Source organism: Leptonychotes weddellii, chromosome 4 (genome assembly GCF_054177405.1).
Source record: "Leptonychotes weddellii isolate Sample4059 chromosome 4, ASM5417740v2, whole genome shotgun sequence".
NCBI lineage: Eukaryota > Metazoa > Chordata > Mammalia > Carnivora > Phocidae > Leptonychotes > Leptonychotes weddellii.
The window spans coordinates 1,862,739-1,877,449 of NC_138372.1; the positions used below are offsets into that span (position 1 = coordinate 1,862,739).

The 14,711-nt window shown below is 65.1% G+C and overlaps 1 protein-coding gene across 1 annotated transcript in view; it reads right to left on the reverse strand.

Moving 5' to 3' along the window:
• MEGF6 (multiple EGF like domains 6) overlaps positions 1 to 14,711 on the reverse strand; it is an 86,343-nt gene that overhangs the window by 17,130 nt on the left and 54,502 nt on the right. The window contains 6 exon segments of the mRNA XM_081817328.1: positions 38 to 157; positions 624 to 761; positions 1,011 to 1,133; positions 2,263 to 2,385; positions 3,275 to 3,400; positions 10,641 to 10,763. Coding sequence (XP_081673454.1) covers positions 38 to 157; positions 624 to 761; positions 1,011 to 1,133; positions 2,263 to 2,385; positions 3,275 to 3,400; positions 10,641 to 10,763 — 753 coding nt within the window.

The following is a 14,711-nucleotide window of genomic DNA, read 5'->3' on the forward strand; positions in this document are numbered from 1 at the left end:
TCCGCTCTCGACCCCGCCCGCCCCCACCCCTGCTCACCCTCACACCCGCAGCCGTCGGTGCTGAGCCGGTAGCCGGCGTAGCAGCCACACTCGTACCCGCCGGGGCTGTTGGTGCAGGCCTGCTGGCAGCACGGGGAGGCCGCACAGTCGTCCACGTCTGCGGGGCACAACCGGGGCCCACTGGCACCTGCCCACGTGCATGCCCTCCCTCGCCCACCAATACACGGGCCCCGCACGCGCTCACACGCATCCACACACCGCCCTGGCCCCACAGACACACAGGACATACGCCAGGGCCCCAGGGCCGCCCCAGCAGCTGTGGGGGCCGGACTGGGGTCTGCAGGTGGTGGGGAGTCCGTCTCGCAGCAGGGTCCCCCTCAGGCCCCCCCTGGGTTCCAGGTGCTACTCCCAGCAATCGCGACATTAACCCAGTGACTGGGGGAGTCCAATGGGGCCAGTGGGGTGTGGATGCCAGGTGCTCAGCAGGGCCCACCCCCGGCGCAGGGCAGAGTGGGCAGGACAGAGAGGGGAACCAGAGGGAGCTGCCAAGTCATGGCATCAAGCTGACACGCAGCCCAGGCGTGGGGGGCATGGGGGGCAGCGTGTAGGGTGCTGCTGCACACCGATGCACGTCTTCTGGTCCTCGTCCAGCTCATAGCCCCGGGGGCAGGTGCAGAGGGGCCCTGCACTCGTGTGGCTGCAGCCGTGTGAGCAACCCCCATTGTTCACCTCACAGCTGTTCACAATCTCCATCTCGATGCCTGCCACGAGACCCAGCAGCAGGGATGCAGGACGGGGTCCGGGTGACCCCCTCCCACAGCCCCCCCGGCCCCAGCAGCCAGCCTGCAGCCCCCAGGCCCATGCTCCTGGGAAGTGGGCCGCACCCAGCTCCCGGGCTGGGCAGGCTCTGGAATGTTCTGCCCCCCCCCCCCGCCCCGCCGCCGAACTGAGTCTCCGCTCCAGGCCCCTCCGCACCCCAGGGTGCCACTGCCCACCCACTATCCACTCACGGTAGCACTGCTGGCCGTCAGCGCCCAGCTCGTAGCCAGTGTGGCAGATGCACGTGAAGGACCCACGGGTGTTGAGGCAGCCGTGGGCACACTGGGCCTGGCCTGTGGCGCATTCGTCCACATCTGCACGGGAGAGATCGAGGCGGAGGGCTCTGGGCTGCTGGCCTGGGAGGTGCGGCCCCCCGGGGGGGGCCTCAGTGTGGACGGGTCCCAATGGGGGTCAGGGCTCAGACCCAGGGCTCTCTCCCCACTTCCTGTTCCAAGGCTCCGTGACCGGGGCAGCCCACCGGAGCGTCCACGTTCTCATCAACGGCACCCGGGGGCAGAACCACGCTCCCTCTCAGGGTGAGGAGGACACAGGTCTGGACCAGCAGCATCGGGCAAGGGGGTCCGTCTCCGAACCCACCTCCCTCAGCTGTGCTGTCCCAGTCCCCAAGCCCGGTCTCGGGCCCGCTGCAGGAGGGGCCTTTCCATGGCCTGCCTCTAGGGGCCCACGGACACCAGGGGCCATCATCGGCCTCTGCACCCACACACTGGCCATGAGGCCCAAATCCCGCTGTCCGATCCCCGACGCTGCTCTTGGCCGCACCCCTGAGGTTCCTTGGATGAAGCTGACCCTCACCCCGTGTCCCGCTGAGCCCGCCACAGCCCCCAGCACCCACAGCAGCCAGGGCAGCGGCGCCTAAAACACTCCGTCCTGGTGTTGGTGCTGTGGGGGCTCGCACCCCGCGGCACCGCCTCTCAGACCCCCACCTAGGACGCCTGGGAAACGGCCCCCGCCCGCCCTAGATGCACCCCAACAGCGACGGGGACATGCAAGACCCCTCCTCAGAGCTGCGTGTACAGGAAGGGCGCCCCCAGACTCCTGTGATGGGGTAATAAGCACCGCACCCCCGAAGCCAAGGACGAAGGCGCGCGTTCTAGAAAGCGGCGCCCCACTGGGATCTGGGACGATTCCAAGTGCGCGTGCTAACAAACAACCCGTAGAAACATCCAGAAGCCGGCCCCAGTGACACTCCCTTCCTTCTCTTCGTGGCCTCCTCTGTTTCCCCGACGACCACGTACGACTAAGCGGATACAAGAACTACTGAGAAACAAGCTGAGATCTCCCACCTGCTTCTGCAGAAAGGAGACCCGGGCTCCTTGTCCCTCCCCGTGCCCCGCCCAAGGTCGGGTGCAGCGACGGCTGGGGCCCGGGCCTCCCCACAGCCGGCCCCAGGGTGGGGCCGGAGCACGGGGAGGGGCAGCTCACCTTCACAGGACCTGCGGTCGGCCTCCAGCAGGAAGCCCGCGTGGCACTCACAGTGGGCGAGGCCACGGCGTGCCTGGCACGTGTGCATGCAGCCGCCATTCCGGTCGGCGCAAGGGTTTCTCCCTGCGGTCACAGGCCCAGAGGGAAGATGGGGGCTCCAGCAGATCTGGGGTGCCCCAGGCCTCCCGTGAACCCCCCAAGTGCTCTTGTGCCTCTGGGCTCCAGTCTAACGGGCTCAGTGGGGGTCTCCCCTCTCCCAGATGTGGCAGCCCCCAAGACACCCCTGCAAAGACAGAGGGTGCCAGCCTCCCTCCTGAGCCTCCTCCTACTCGGAGCCAAGGTGCCCTGCAGCCCCCCAGCCCTGTGACCCCATGCCACTCTGCCCCCACTGCTCAGCCCCTCAGGCCCAGCCTCCCTCCTGGCCTGAGACCCATGAGACCAGGTGTGGACAAGTCCTCTCGGTACCTGCCCCATCCCAGCACCCCCCCGTTTCCACATCTTGGGGCCCCTGAGCCTGCCCCACCATCTCCATCAGCAAAGCTCCTCCTTCCATGACAGGAAGCCCCGAGACCCCAGGGCAAGATGCCAGGTGGGGCCCGGCCTGCGTCTCCCACCCAAGGGCCAGAGCCTGGGTCCCACATGCCCACACAAAGCCCAGGGCAGGCGTTAGAACTGAGAGACACGCAGGATGTCCTTCTTTGCCATCCCCCACATGCCCTATCCTGGGCTTCCTGTCCCCAACGGATGCAGGATCCCAGAGCACAGCCTAAGGGGCTCCCTCCCCCACACCCACCGGGGGCCCGACGGTGCCCCACCACCTCGGGGCAGCCACGTTGGCCCTGCCTCCCCTGAGCCCCGCTTCCAGCCCCAGAGGCCAAGCAGGGAGGCGAGCCCGGCCTAAGTCCCAGCAGCTGCCCTGGGCTCAGGCTCCGGGGTCCCTGGGTGGGTCTGGGGAGTCCTGGTGCGGGCCCCAGCCCCCCATGCCCTCTCCGAGGGCTGTCGGCACACTCACGGACACAGTGCTTTCCGTCCTCCTGGAGCTGGAACCCGGGGCGGCACAAGCAGCAGTGCTGGGTCACTGTGAGCTGGACACACTCATGTTGGCAGCCCCCGTTGCCCACAGCACAGGAGGTTATGGCTGGGGACACAGACAGGGGCTGTGCACGTAGCTCAGGACGACGACCCAGCCAGGGGGCCTACCCTCGTCGGGCTCGGCGCACCTCCCACAGAAACCCTCCAGGGCTCTCTGCGCCCCTCTCCCTTTCCATCTCCGTCCCAGAAGCAGGACTTGGAGAGGGGACACTGTGCCTATGGTGTTCACGGGCCTGGCTTCGCTTCTCGGCCCATACACAGGGTACACAGACCGTGACCCGCTTCCGGATCCTTGTCCCCAGCCTGCCTGAGGACCGGGTGTAGACAGGTGCTCCAGAGCCACCCCGCATCACCGAGAGCCAGCGCGTCCGGGGCCCAGAGGCCAGGCAGCCTGGGAGACTCCCGGAGGAGGCGGCAGGCCAGCCGCGGGCGGAGGGGGCCCAGACATTCCCACTCTCCTGTCGGGCCAGGGCCGGCATGGGCACGGGGCTGCCATGGAGGCCACCACGGCCCAGAGGCCTGGCCTCGCTCCTGTTGGAGCCCCCCGGGTGGGTTACGTGGGAGCAGGGGCAGCAGGCCTGGCAGCACCGAGGCCCAGCCACAGCATCCACACACACCAGGCGTGTGGTCACGGGGCTCCGAGGACGCCAGGACCACGCTGGTGCTCTTAGCGCCTTTCCAGGCAAGCACGTTTGAAAAATCCAAAACACAGCACTCGTGAGAGCACCCAGTTTCCTCACGTGAGGCGTAGGGTGGGGGAGCCCCTGCTGGGGGCCCTGGCCCTAGCAGGACACGCCCAGGCAGGACACGAGGGTGGCAGCGGCGGCTGGGTCTCCTGGCTGCACCCGCCACGTGCCCAGCGGAGCGGCAGAGACACAAGGCCTGGGCCCAACCAAGGCCGGCTGCCACATCTGCTGTCGCCCAGCCGCGAAGCCCCTTCCCCACCCAGCCACCCCCGAGTCTGCGCTGATCCCCCTGAGGCTCCGCTGACACGCTGTGCTTCAGCCAGCTCTGTCACTCGGACGTTTCCGAGCATGACCTGAGCACCGCCCGGTCCTGGGGCTGTTTGTGTCCACGGTCCAACTGCGTCCCTGCTGGAGGCTCGTGATGGGGACCAGAGCCCCTCCTGACAGGGTGGGACAGGCACACTGAGGGAGGGTCTTAGAGCCCAGGGCAGGGGAGCCGGCTGGACAGGGAGGAGGCCCCAGGAGGCCCCAGGGAGCTGTGGCAGAGCTGGCAAGGAGCCTCTCCTGCCAGGCAGAGCCCCCGAGTCGGGCCTGGGGACGATGAGGCACAGGGCCCGCTGCAGCGTGTGGGGGAGAAATCATGGGGGGGGGGCAGACAGAGGGAACCCGGACCCCAATCTCCTGCCACTTTGCTGCCTGGGTCCTAACGTTCCAGATGCTCCCAAGCTGTGTGCATGAGGGAGCCAAGCCCAGTGTCATCCTGTGCCATGGGTTCCCGGAAAGCTCAACGAGGCAGATCCTTCTCAGGCACTGGGCTGTGCAGCTCGGGGAGGGGCCGGCTTCGGCGTGGCCAGTGCCCAGAGCTGGTGGAGAAGGTTCCAGGCCCCTCGCGTCACTTCAAATCCTGGCCGTGGAATCCACGTCCCAGCCTGGGCGCTCCCGCAAATCAGGACCACGCTCAGACCGGAAGCAAAGCCGAGCGCCCAGCAGAAAACGGGAGGTTCTGGGGTGAGTGTTTGTGTCCCTCCAAGATTCACAGGCGCACCCCTAAAACTGAACCCCCAACGTGACTGTGCTCGGAGACAAAGCTTTTGTGGAGAAACTTAAGGTTATATGAGGTCATAAACTTGTGGCCCTGATCCAACAGAATCTGCGTCCTTATAAGAAGAGACGCGAGATCTCTGTCTCCCTGTGTCTCTCCCTCCATCCCAGGCCACGGGGAGAAGGGTCGCCAGGAAGGGGGCCCCCACCAGGACCCACACTGGCCGGCACCATGATCTGGAACTTCCTGCCTCCAGAGCTGCAAGAAAATAAATTTCTGCTCTTCAAGCCGACCGGAAGCGGGACTTGTTAAAGTGCCCGAGCTAACACACCCTCCCTCCCGGGTGTGCAAATTCCAGGACCCAGGGCTCCAGCCCTGACGGCGAGCGCGTTCTAGGAGCTGGCCTGCAACCCCGCCGTCCGCCAGCAGGGGCCGCCACCACCCAGGGGCCTCCCCGCGAGGCGTCCACTCCCAAAGGCGATGGGGTCCTACCTGAGCTGGAGACAGGACAACAGAAAACACATGTCCCTGGCGGGGGGGAGCCCTGCCTGTGCCCCAGGGTCTCTGCTCGTGCAGGCACAGGGGCAGCCCCGAGACCCGGGCACGGGTGTGGAGCGGGAGCCCAGGGCCAGGCGCATCCGAGGGCCGCGAGGAAGCAGCAGGTGGACGGCGGACAGCTGACCCCCAGCCGCTCTGCGGGCAAGGCAAAGGGCTGTGCCCTGGCTTCAGCGGGAGGGCAGCGCAGTCGGCAGCACGCCGAGCCCACCAGCCGGCTCTGCTGCAGCCTCCAAACCCAGCCCCGTGGTTTCCGGGCAGGCTCAGGGGTGGCTCTGGTTCCCACTGCCTTTACGCGGTTTGGTAATTACGGTCCTCGGACTGGCTTGGTTTCTAGGTCCCGAGAGCCTCCCACCACATGCGGTCAAGGCCACCCACACGGTCCTTCCTTCTGGAAAGCCCTCTGTTGGGGACAGGGCCAGCACGGCAGGGCAGAAAAGGCAATTCCCTCGGGCTCTGCCCGCCTCATCCCTCCAGGCATGGGCTGCCCGCTCCTCTGCCTTGTGCACGCTGTCCTGTCCCTCACCCTCGGCTGGGGCCCCCACGCTGCAGGCTCTGCAAGTGGCCGCCCTCACCCACGTGCCAGGGGCCGGACCAGCCTCATCACAGGCCACACACCCACCAGCCAGGGAGAGACAGCCACGACAGGGCCCCAGGACCCAGGCTGTGCCGACCGCCTGCCCAGCACCGCCCACCTCGGGGTAAAGCAAAGGCATGAACACCCCGCTGCTGTTCGCACAGTCCAGCCACCCAACCCCATCCCTGGCTCCAACCCTCCCTGCCGCACGGCCCCGTCTGCCCTTGCTTCCCCGCTGGGTGTCCGCTGCCCCTGGCGCCCCTGGGCTGGAGCGTGACCATCCCATCACCCCTGGGCGCTGGCTGACTGCACGGCTGGGCCCCTGGGCTTGGGCAAAGCAGAGACGTCCCAGGGGCGTCTCAGGGGTGGGGCCGCCCACAGGGCTGGGAAGGCACACTGCTTTCTCGTAGCTGCAGTCTGCTTCACGGTTTGGGGGGCACTGGGAACATTCTCAGAACTGCACGTGCAGCTTTGCAGGGAGGGGTATGGAGACAAGCCTGGAGATCTCTACCTTCCCGTTGCCTCTGGCTTTGGCACCAGCCCCAGATGCTGGGGCCTCCGGCAGGGCCAGGCGGCCTCCCTCGGGCCTCCCCTCGCTGCCCCCTCACTGGGAAACCCCCGGCCTGGCGGGGAAAGAGACTGCCCCGCGGCCCAGAGAAAGGGAGAGCTGGGGAGCCCCTCCCCCATGCAGTGGGCACCACAGGGCCCATGGGACTCCTAGGAGAGGGAACCAGGGTGGGGGCGTCCGGCCACTGGTGAAGGGGGGTGGGGAGTGCATGCTGACAGCAGAATCCTCCCCAACGGTTGGTGTTGTGGCAGGAGGCGGAGGGGAGTGAGTCCAAAAGGCCATAGGAGCAGAGGCCAAGGGGGGGGGAGGATGGAGAGCCCACCTCTTCCAAGTGGCTGGCCCAGGGCATCACACGGGACCCTCCACTGGTGGAGCCAGTGATACCGTGGTCCCTAATAGGGACCCCCTGGTGTACTGCTTGCTTAAGGGGACATGGAGAAGCATCCATGTCTAAGAGCAGGATCCAGAAGGGACCACAGGGCAGGTGTCCTGCAGGCTCAGAGCGCCCAGCTGCGCAGAGGAGGTGGGTTTCCCAGCACCAAGTGTTAAAGCACCCAGCGGCGGGTCTCTGTGGGTTTACAGGCTGGCGCTCTGCAAGATGTCACAGAGAAGCAAGAATGACCTTCCTAAACATGTCACCTAACCAAAGCACTCCCAGGCCCTACTGCCCCGAGTTGGAAAAGGAAAGAGGCCAGCTCCATGACCAGAGGGCGACAAGCAGGGCAGACTAACGCTGGGCCCTGTTCTTCTCACCCCAGAGGCTGGGGACACACCCAGGAAGGCTCCCTGGCAATGGAGTGCCCCATGATGCCAGGCCATTGCTGCTTCACTGGGGCCCAGGCTAAGTGGGTGGTGCTCAGGGGCCTTGGGCTGATGGCAAAATCCTTCTGGCAAATTCTCATTTTTAAGAATTGAAACCTTTCTGTGTTTTATTTCCACCAGATCTTCTGCAAAGGAGAAAGCTGTGCATTTCCTGTCCTCTCCCTGCCTTGGAGGCAAGTTCCACAAGTGTTTCACGGCCCCCTTGTGTGTCTCAAGGCCCCCTCTCAAGTGTGCCTTTGAGGACTTCCCACATCCCTCAGGGCCCCATGACTTGGCAACACAGGAATGATGGTCATATCCCGGGGCGGGGGGGGGACTCCTTCTCCACCCCCAACCTCCAGCATCTCTGTACTTCTTACTCCCAGCTGCTGGATGGGAGCAGGCGCCTGGGGCTGTTTCCTGCCAGCCTGCAAAGTCCCAGGAGAGCTCCCAGCACCCCTCCTCCAGAAGAGGATCCCAGCAGGCCCCAGAGGAGGTTCCCAGGCAGCTGTATTCCAGCTGTGCAGCTAGCCCTGTAGCTGCCCGGGGCGGGGGCGGGGGCGGGGGGGGGCAGGCAGGATTCCTATACTAATTCCTCCCATAAGTATCAGCTGCAGCCCTAGGGTGATCTGAGCTCAGAAGGCATCCTGGAAACCTCAGACAAGGCCCAGCTCCTCCCCATGCCCTGTACCCTGGGAGTCCCAGAGGAGAGGGGTACAGAGCCCCACAGTTCTCAGTGACAGGAAGTCCGTCCAGCTCCACACCACTCAGAGCCTGAGGAGGGTCCAGCAACGCCCTCCACCAGGCCCCCACCTAGAAGCCGCTCATCCACGACCCAAGATGCTTGGCCACCACTGTGGCTGGGCAGGTCCCCCAGCAACCAAAAGGGGTACATCAGCAAGAAGGGCAAACACTTCCTACTCTGCCTGTGAAGAAGCTCCCTGGAGACCCCTGTCCACTCTGGAAGTTTCTCAGCAAAGTCCAGGCCCCTCCAAGAAAGGCAGCTCCCAGTGGACCAAGCCTGACAAACCCGCCCCAACCCCAGACCCCTGTGGGGGACCCAGACACCGGCCTGCACCCTGGCAAGCTGTCAGCTCCCGGGGATTCCTGGTACAAAAAAGCCACCAAAAAGAGCCAGGTGTGTGCAGGTAACTGGGGCAGAGTGTGCATTTCTTGCTGGGAGCCATAGTCAAAAGAAAGAGAGAGAGAGGCCAAACACCAGCGTTGAGAAAACCACTTCCAGCGATGGGGATTGGCCAGGAGGTGGGCACCAGCACCGAGAGAGCCGGAGGCCGCCTGGGGCCCGCCTGAGTGCGTGGTGTTGGGGGTGCCGGGCAGAGGGGCCGTGAGGTCCCAGCAGCCTCCTGCCAGGCTGTGCACACCATGCCCAGGAGCCCTGGCATCAGACCCCGAAGAGACCTTTAAAATAAGCCAATGCCACAAATCAAGACTTCTGGAGCCCGGAGCACACGCAGGGAAGGCTCCTGGGAAGAGCTCCAGTGTAGCAGGGGGGTGGGCTGAGGGCCGGGGCAAGGCTGGGGGCACCCCTCCGGAACTTCCCACAGCCAGCAGCTTAAGGCCACTCTCAGAGGCCACAGCCTGTCCCAGGAAGGCGCCCCTCTCTTTGCATGCTGTTCACCCATCACCAGCGGGCCTTCCTGCCATCCAGCACCTCAGGGAAGGCGTCATCGGCAGATGGGGAGACCAGAGACAGGGGGAGGTGTGCCCCAGCCCCAGGCCCCTCACAGGGGAGCCCACAGCAGGGAGGGGGCAGTGGGCACTCCCCAGGCCTGGCCCGGCCCACCCTGGACCAGCCCCCAGGGACACCCTTCTCCAGGACGTCCGGGGGCCTGGGTGAGCCAGAGGGCTCCCAGAAGCGCTCCCCGCAGCCCCCAGAGGGCAGCAGCTGGGGGCTGCAACCCCGTCAGACTCGTCTGGAAGCACATTACAACACTTCCCACATCTGTTTCCACTTCCCGACCCGGAGAAACTGCGGAGTAGCTGCCTCGTTCCCTGCGGACGCCCGGACATGTGAGAGTGTGTGCCCGGAGGGCCCCCCGGGCCTGGCGGGCCGCCCTGCCACATAGCAACAAGGCAAGCAGGAATGAGGCCACTCCGAGCCTGCCACGCCCACTCCCTGTCTCCAGGGTGGAAACGAGGGGGGTCCTGCCCCCAGCCCCCCAGAGAATGACCACCACACGGCCTCCCAGACACAGCAGCCCCGTGCTCTTGGCCCCTGCGTTCAGAGCCAGCCAGGAGAGGGGCGGGGGGGGGGGGGACTGAGCGCTGAGTGCTCAACACCAGACCCTGGCCAGCAGCCCCCCAACCCTCCACCTCAGTGGGCACCTGGCACCATCCCCCCGCTCCCTGGTAACCCTCCATGCTTGCAAGGACAGCAGGCTGTGGCCAGGGCACCTCCAGCAAGTCTACTTCCCATGGAAAAAAGGCCCTGCAGAGGAAGTGAGGGTTGGGGTCCTGCTTCTCAGCTACTTCTTCCCCACCTGCCACAGCCCAGCCCCCTATGCTTCCCAAGGCTGGGGTGGGTGAGCCTGGGCCCTGGAACCCCAGCTCTGCAGGCCAAGAGTGGCTTCAAGCTGGTCCTGCCCCTGCCCTCACCAGCCTCTCCTGCCACCCAGCAAGCACCCAAGGCGCTCCCGAATTTGGTCCCTGGGCCTGGGACCCTGCTGACCCACCACCACAGTTTCGGCTGAGAAGGCCCTCTATAGTGCGGTGGCCCAGGGGCTCCTCCCGAAGAAAGGCACCCCAGGAACATGGCCTCAGCATCCCAGGGTCACAGCGTTCAGCCTCAGCATGGGGGAGCCCTGCCCCATAATAGGCCGGCGAGAACCCCAAGGAGCTGCACACACTCAGCAGGATGGAGCCACTGAGCAGACAAGCCCTCTAGGGTCTCCTAGTCCAGGAGGACAGGGGCCCCATCCCCAGCCCGGTGGGCACAGCCAGGAGAGTGGGGGCACTGCCGAGGCCAGGAGCCCAGGCAGGGAGGTAGCACGGGGCCCGGGATGGAGCCAGCCACACCCAGGGCTGCCGGGTGCTTACCCAAGCAGGTCCTGCCGTCCGCATGGAGCCGGAATCCGGGCTTGCACTCGCAGAGATAGGAGCCTGGTGTGTTCACACATCTGTGCTGACAGCCGCCGTTGTGCATTTGGCACTCATCTACATCTGGACAGGGACACAGGGCCAAGGGTTAACCGCCCCAGGGACCCCGATCCGGGCCCCCTCACTGAGGACATGGAACCCCGCCCAGGTGCCCAAGCTCTGAGCTCCGGGCCCACGCTAGCCAGAGCAGAGTGGGGAGAAGGAGGAACCTGCCCCTCATACCTGGCCAGCCTGCTCGGGGGCCGGGGCCGCCACCTTGGGGGTGGCCAGAATGTGGGGAGCCCTGGGGGTCAGAGAGAATGCAGGGAGCGGCGGTCTGAACAATGCAAGGGCTGCAGAGGGCACTGGGCTGAGGTGGGGAGAGGCCCAGCTCCTCACGCCTTTCAAGACTGAACTTGGAGCTCACGCTCGATTCCAAAGTCCAAATCCAGAAATACTCTCAGGACGGTGTCAGCCGTTTCTCTGGGACCCATGAGCCCAAAAGGAAAAACCAGTAACTCATGAGATGCCCTTGCCCAGGCTTTGGCAGGGGGTAGGAGGGCTGAACAATGTCCACCAGATTAACATCCATCCAGAGCGTCAGAATGTGACCTTAAGATGCAGATGTAATTAGTTATCTGTGCTAAATAAGGGGGGGGTCCCTAAATTCAGCAACTGGGGTCCTCATAGAAGACACACGGGGAGGCAGAGGTTGGAATGAGGTGGCCACAGCCAAGGAACAAGGGGGGGCCACGCGAGGCTGGAAGGACAAGAGAAGGAAGGGTCAGAGGGAGCTGCTGACACCTTGATGTTGAACTTCCAGCCTCCAAAACAGTCAGAGAATAAATGTCTACTGTTGTATTTGTCCCGGGGAACTAACGCGGGTGATGTCTGCCTGGGTCCCCCCGGGGCCTCCCAATGCCAGGGGAACGGGAGACCACCAGCAGCAGCCCCCAGACAGGACCCAGGCACTTCCGGGAGAACACCCCCCATCTGAGGCCACCGACCACCAGGGCAGGACACCCGTGCCCACCGCACCTCAGGCCCCAGGGAACGTGCTGACCAGAAGTGGATGAGGCCAGCCCAAAGGCCCTGGGTAGCCTCCCCAGGAGCCCAGCTGAGAACTGCAGAGGGAGAAAGACCCTCCCTAGAGCTGGAGGCCCGTGGGCCTGCGCCCCAGGAGGGTCACCTCCTCCAGCAGGGATGCAGAGGCACACGGAAGGTGGGGGCTGCCCTCACCTCTCACCCCTCCCTCCAGACTTCCGTCCACCAACCTGGGCCCCCGGGGAGGCTGGGCAGCGACTGAGGTGGTTGGAACGGGCTGCTGAGACACCTGTGTGCGTGGTGAACACCTGTGTGTGAGGGACACAACTGTCCGCGAGACACGGAGACCAAGGGGGGAGCCACTGCAGACATGGGGGGGCCCTGGCGCACCAGGCACGGGGACGGAAGCCCAGGCCCGGGCCTCGGGCCAGTCCACACTCTTCAGATACCAGCCTCACCAACAGAGTAGCCGGCCTCCCTAACCACAAAAGCAGGGAGACAGACACGTAGACGCTCCACTCCAACATCTACAAGCCACGACTCCATCCTCCGGTTCCCATCCGTGAAAATGCCCAGCTCCCATGCTTCCATCCTAAAATGCAGGCTGTCTGAGCCCACTTGTGAAGGGTGTCAAAGGTGGGCCACAGGGCGAGGCTCCCCCCGCCATCCCCAATGCCTGCCCATGAGCTTATGCTTCCCACACACACGGGAACTGTGCCTCCAGCCCGTGCGCTGAGAATGGACCTGGCGCCCCAGAAATGACACCAGACCAATCCCAGGAGGCCAGGGCCTCTGCACACACAGGCCAGGTCCACTCCGGGGAGACCCCCGGGGCCCTGCCAAGCGCCTCAGAGAGAAGACCAAAGACCCAGGGAGGCTCTCTTCTGCCCGTGGCAGCCTGGAGCTCTCTCAGAATGGAGCCGGGAGATTCTGGGGAAGAAGCCTAAAGGCAGAGGCCAAAGGCCCCCAGCAGAGCCACCAAGAGGGTGGGGGACAGAGGGACCCAGGGCCCTCCTGTGGGAGAGTCAGCTGGGTGGGGAGTGGATGGAAGGGGAGGGCGGGCAGCACCCACCCACGGGGGCTCAGAAAGAGGTAAAGACGAGACCGCAGGGGACACAGCCCTGGGCACACAGTAGGTGCTTAGCGAAGCTTTGGGGAAGATGTGCCAGGTGTGTGCTGTCTGGGGGGGATGGACGGCAGCTGCAGTGTCCAGACCAGCCCTGCCAGGCGTCCTTCTGGCACTCTGCTGTGCTCCTGACGTGGCCCTGGGGCCGGATGCACAGGCATGCAGGGGCGCTGCTTCTGGAAACCCTGCTCTCCGCCGGCAGCCCCACATTCACACTCGGCTCACTCCAGACCCCCATCGAGGAGAGAGGCTGGCTCAGGCAGCGCTACACCCCTGAGCTGCTCGGACCCCTGGCTGGGGGGCCAAGCCCACCTGGAGGACCACATCCTCCAGCAGCTCCCGGGCAGGTCTGAGCAAGCCGTCCAAGGACGCAAGGGGAGCCCCGGACAGCATCAGCCCCTCAGCCAGCCCAGCAGGCCTGTGGGCCGCAAGGACACCAAATGGACAGACAATCTGGGAGGAAGCACTCGGGGAATGCAGGGGCAGGAGGCTGCCGTCAGCCAGCAGGGCCCCTCCAGCTGGGCTGCCCTGACAGCTGGGGCCTCCTGCCCTGGCTCACACCCCCTGCCCACATGACCACTGTTCTGGCCCCCCTGCTGCCCATACAGGAACATTCAGACTCAAGCGTCCACACCGGTGGACAGAAATGCTGCTCCTTGCTAAGATGCGCAGGGCCAGGTCTGCAAGCCATCTCCCACGGCGCCCCTCTCGGGAGGGGCTGATGCGCTGACCGCAGCCCCACGCTCTCCCCTGGCCCCTGGGGCTGCACTGCCTGGTGATCGGCAACCTGCCCCTGGCGGGGACAGGACCTGTAAGCGGCAGCCCGGAAGGTGCAATGACGCTCAGCCCCCACGTCCAGCACCACCGAGTGCTGTCATCCCGTGTGGGTATCTGGACACGGCGGGCAGCTCAAGGCTGAAGGACCTGAGGCCTCCCCCTTCACCTCTCTGGGCAAGGGAAGCCTGCTGAAGGGAAGCCTGCTGAAGGGCAGCGGGGCATTTGGCCACCTGACCTCCTGCTGGGGCCCCTTCACAGAGGAGACAGACACTCAGGCAGCAAGGCAGGACCCAGTTCCCTACCCCTGCCTGCCCCACTCCAGAGGCAGCCACGTGGGGGCAGAACAGAGCTGTCCTCAGCCAACTCCAACCACCTGGAGCTGCTGACCCTGTGACCGTGGCCATGGCCATGGCTGTGACCTGACAGCCATAGGCTCAGTGATCTGAGTGGGGTCAGCTGAATAATGGCCCTCCAAAGGGTTCACATCCTAATCCCTAGAGTCCCACCAGCAAAAGGGACTCTGCAGGTGGGCTTACATTAAGGATCTCGAGGTGGGCCCAGTGTCATCACAGGGCCCTTAAAGGAGGGGGCAGGAGGTCAGGGAGAAAGAGATGGGAAGACACGGGGCCTCTGGCTAGCCCAACCTCCTGACTCCCCCAGTGAGGTCCACTGTGCTCTCTGGGGGCTGGATGCCCTCCCCGGGGCCTGTCCTGCAGGCCTGCTCTCTCCGGCTGAGCCAACTTGCCTACACCCAGTGCTTCCTGCTGTGGGACCAGTGCCCTGAGACCCCAAACGGCAGGGCCCCAACTGAGCATTGACACCTTAGGTCCTGGAACTACAGAGAAAACATCACTCTCCCAGACAGCACAGAGGGGGGCCTGGGTCCCACCCCCCGACCCCAAGCTGAAAGAGAGCTTGAAGGTCCCGAGTCTCCCATGCTGATGCAATGGAACCAGTCATAATAGCCGGGTGCAAACCCCCTCTGCCCTCTCCAGCCCAAAGCCCAGCCACCACACGTCCGATGCAGCTCACGCCGGCACGGGGAGGAGCCAGGAGCAGGCGGGTCCAAGCCGACACCGGGCTGA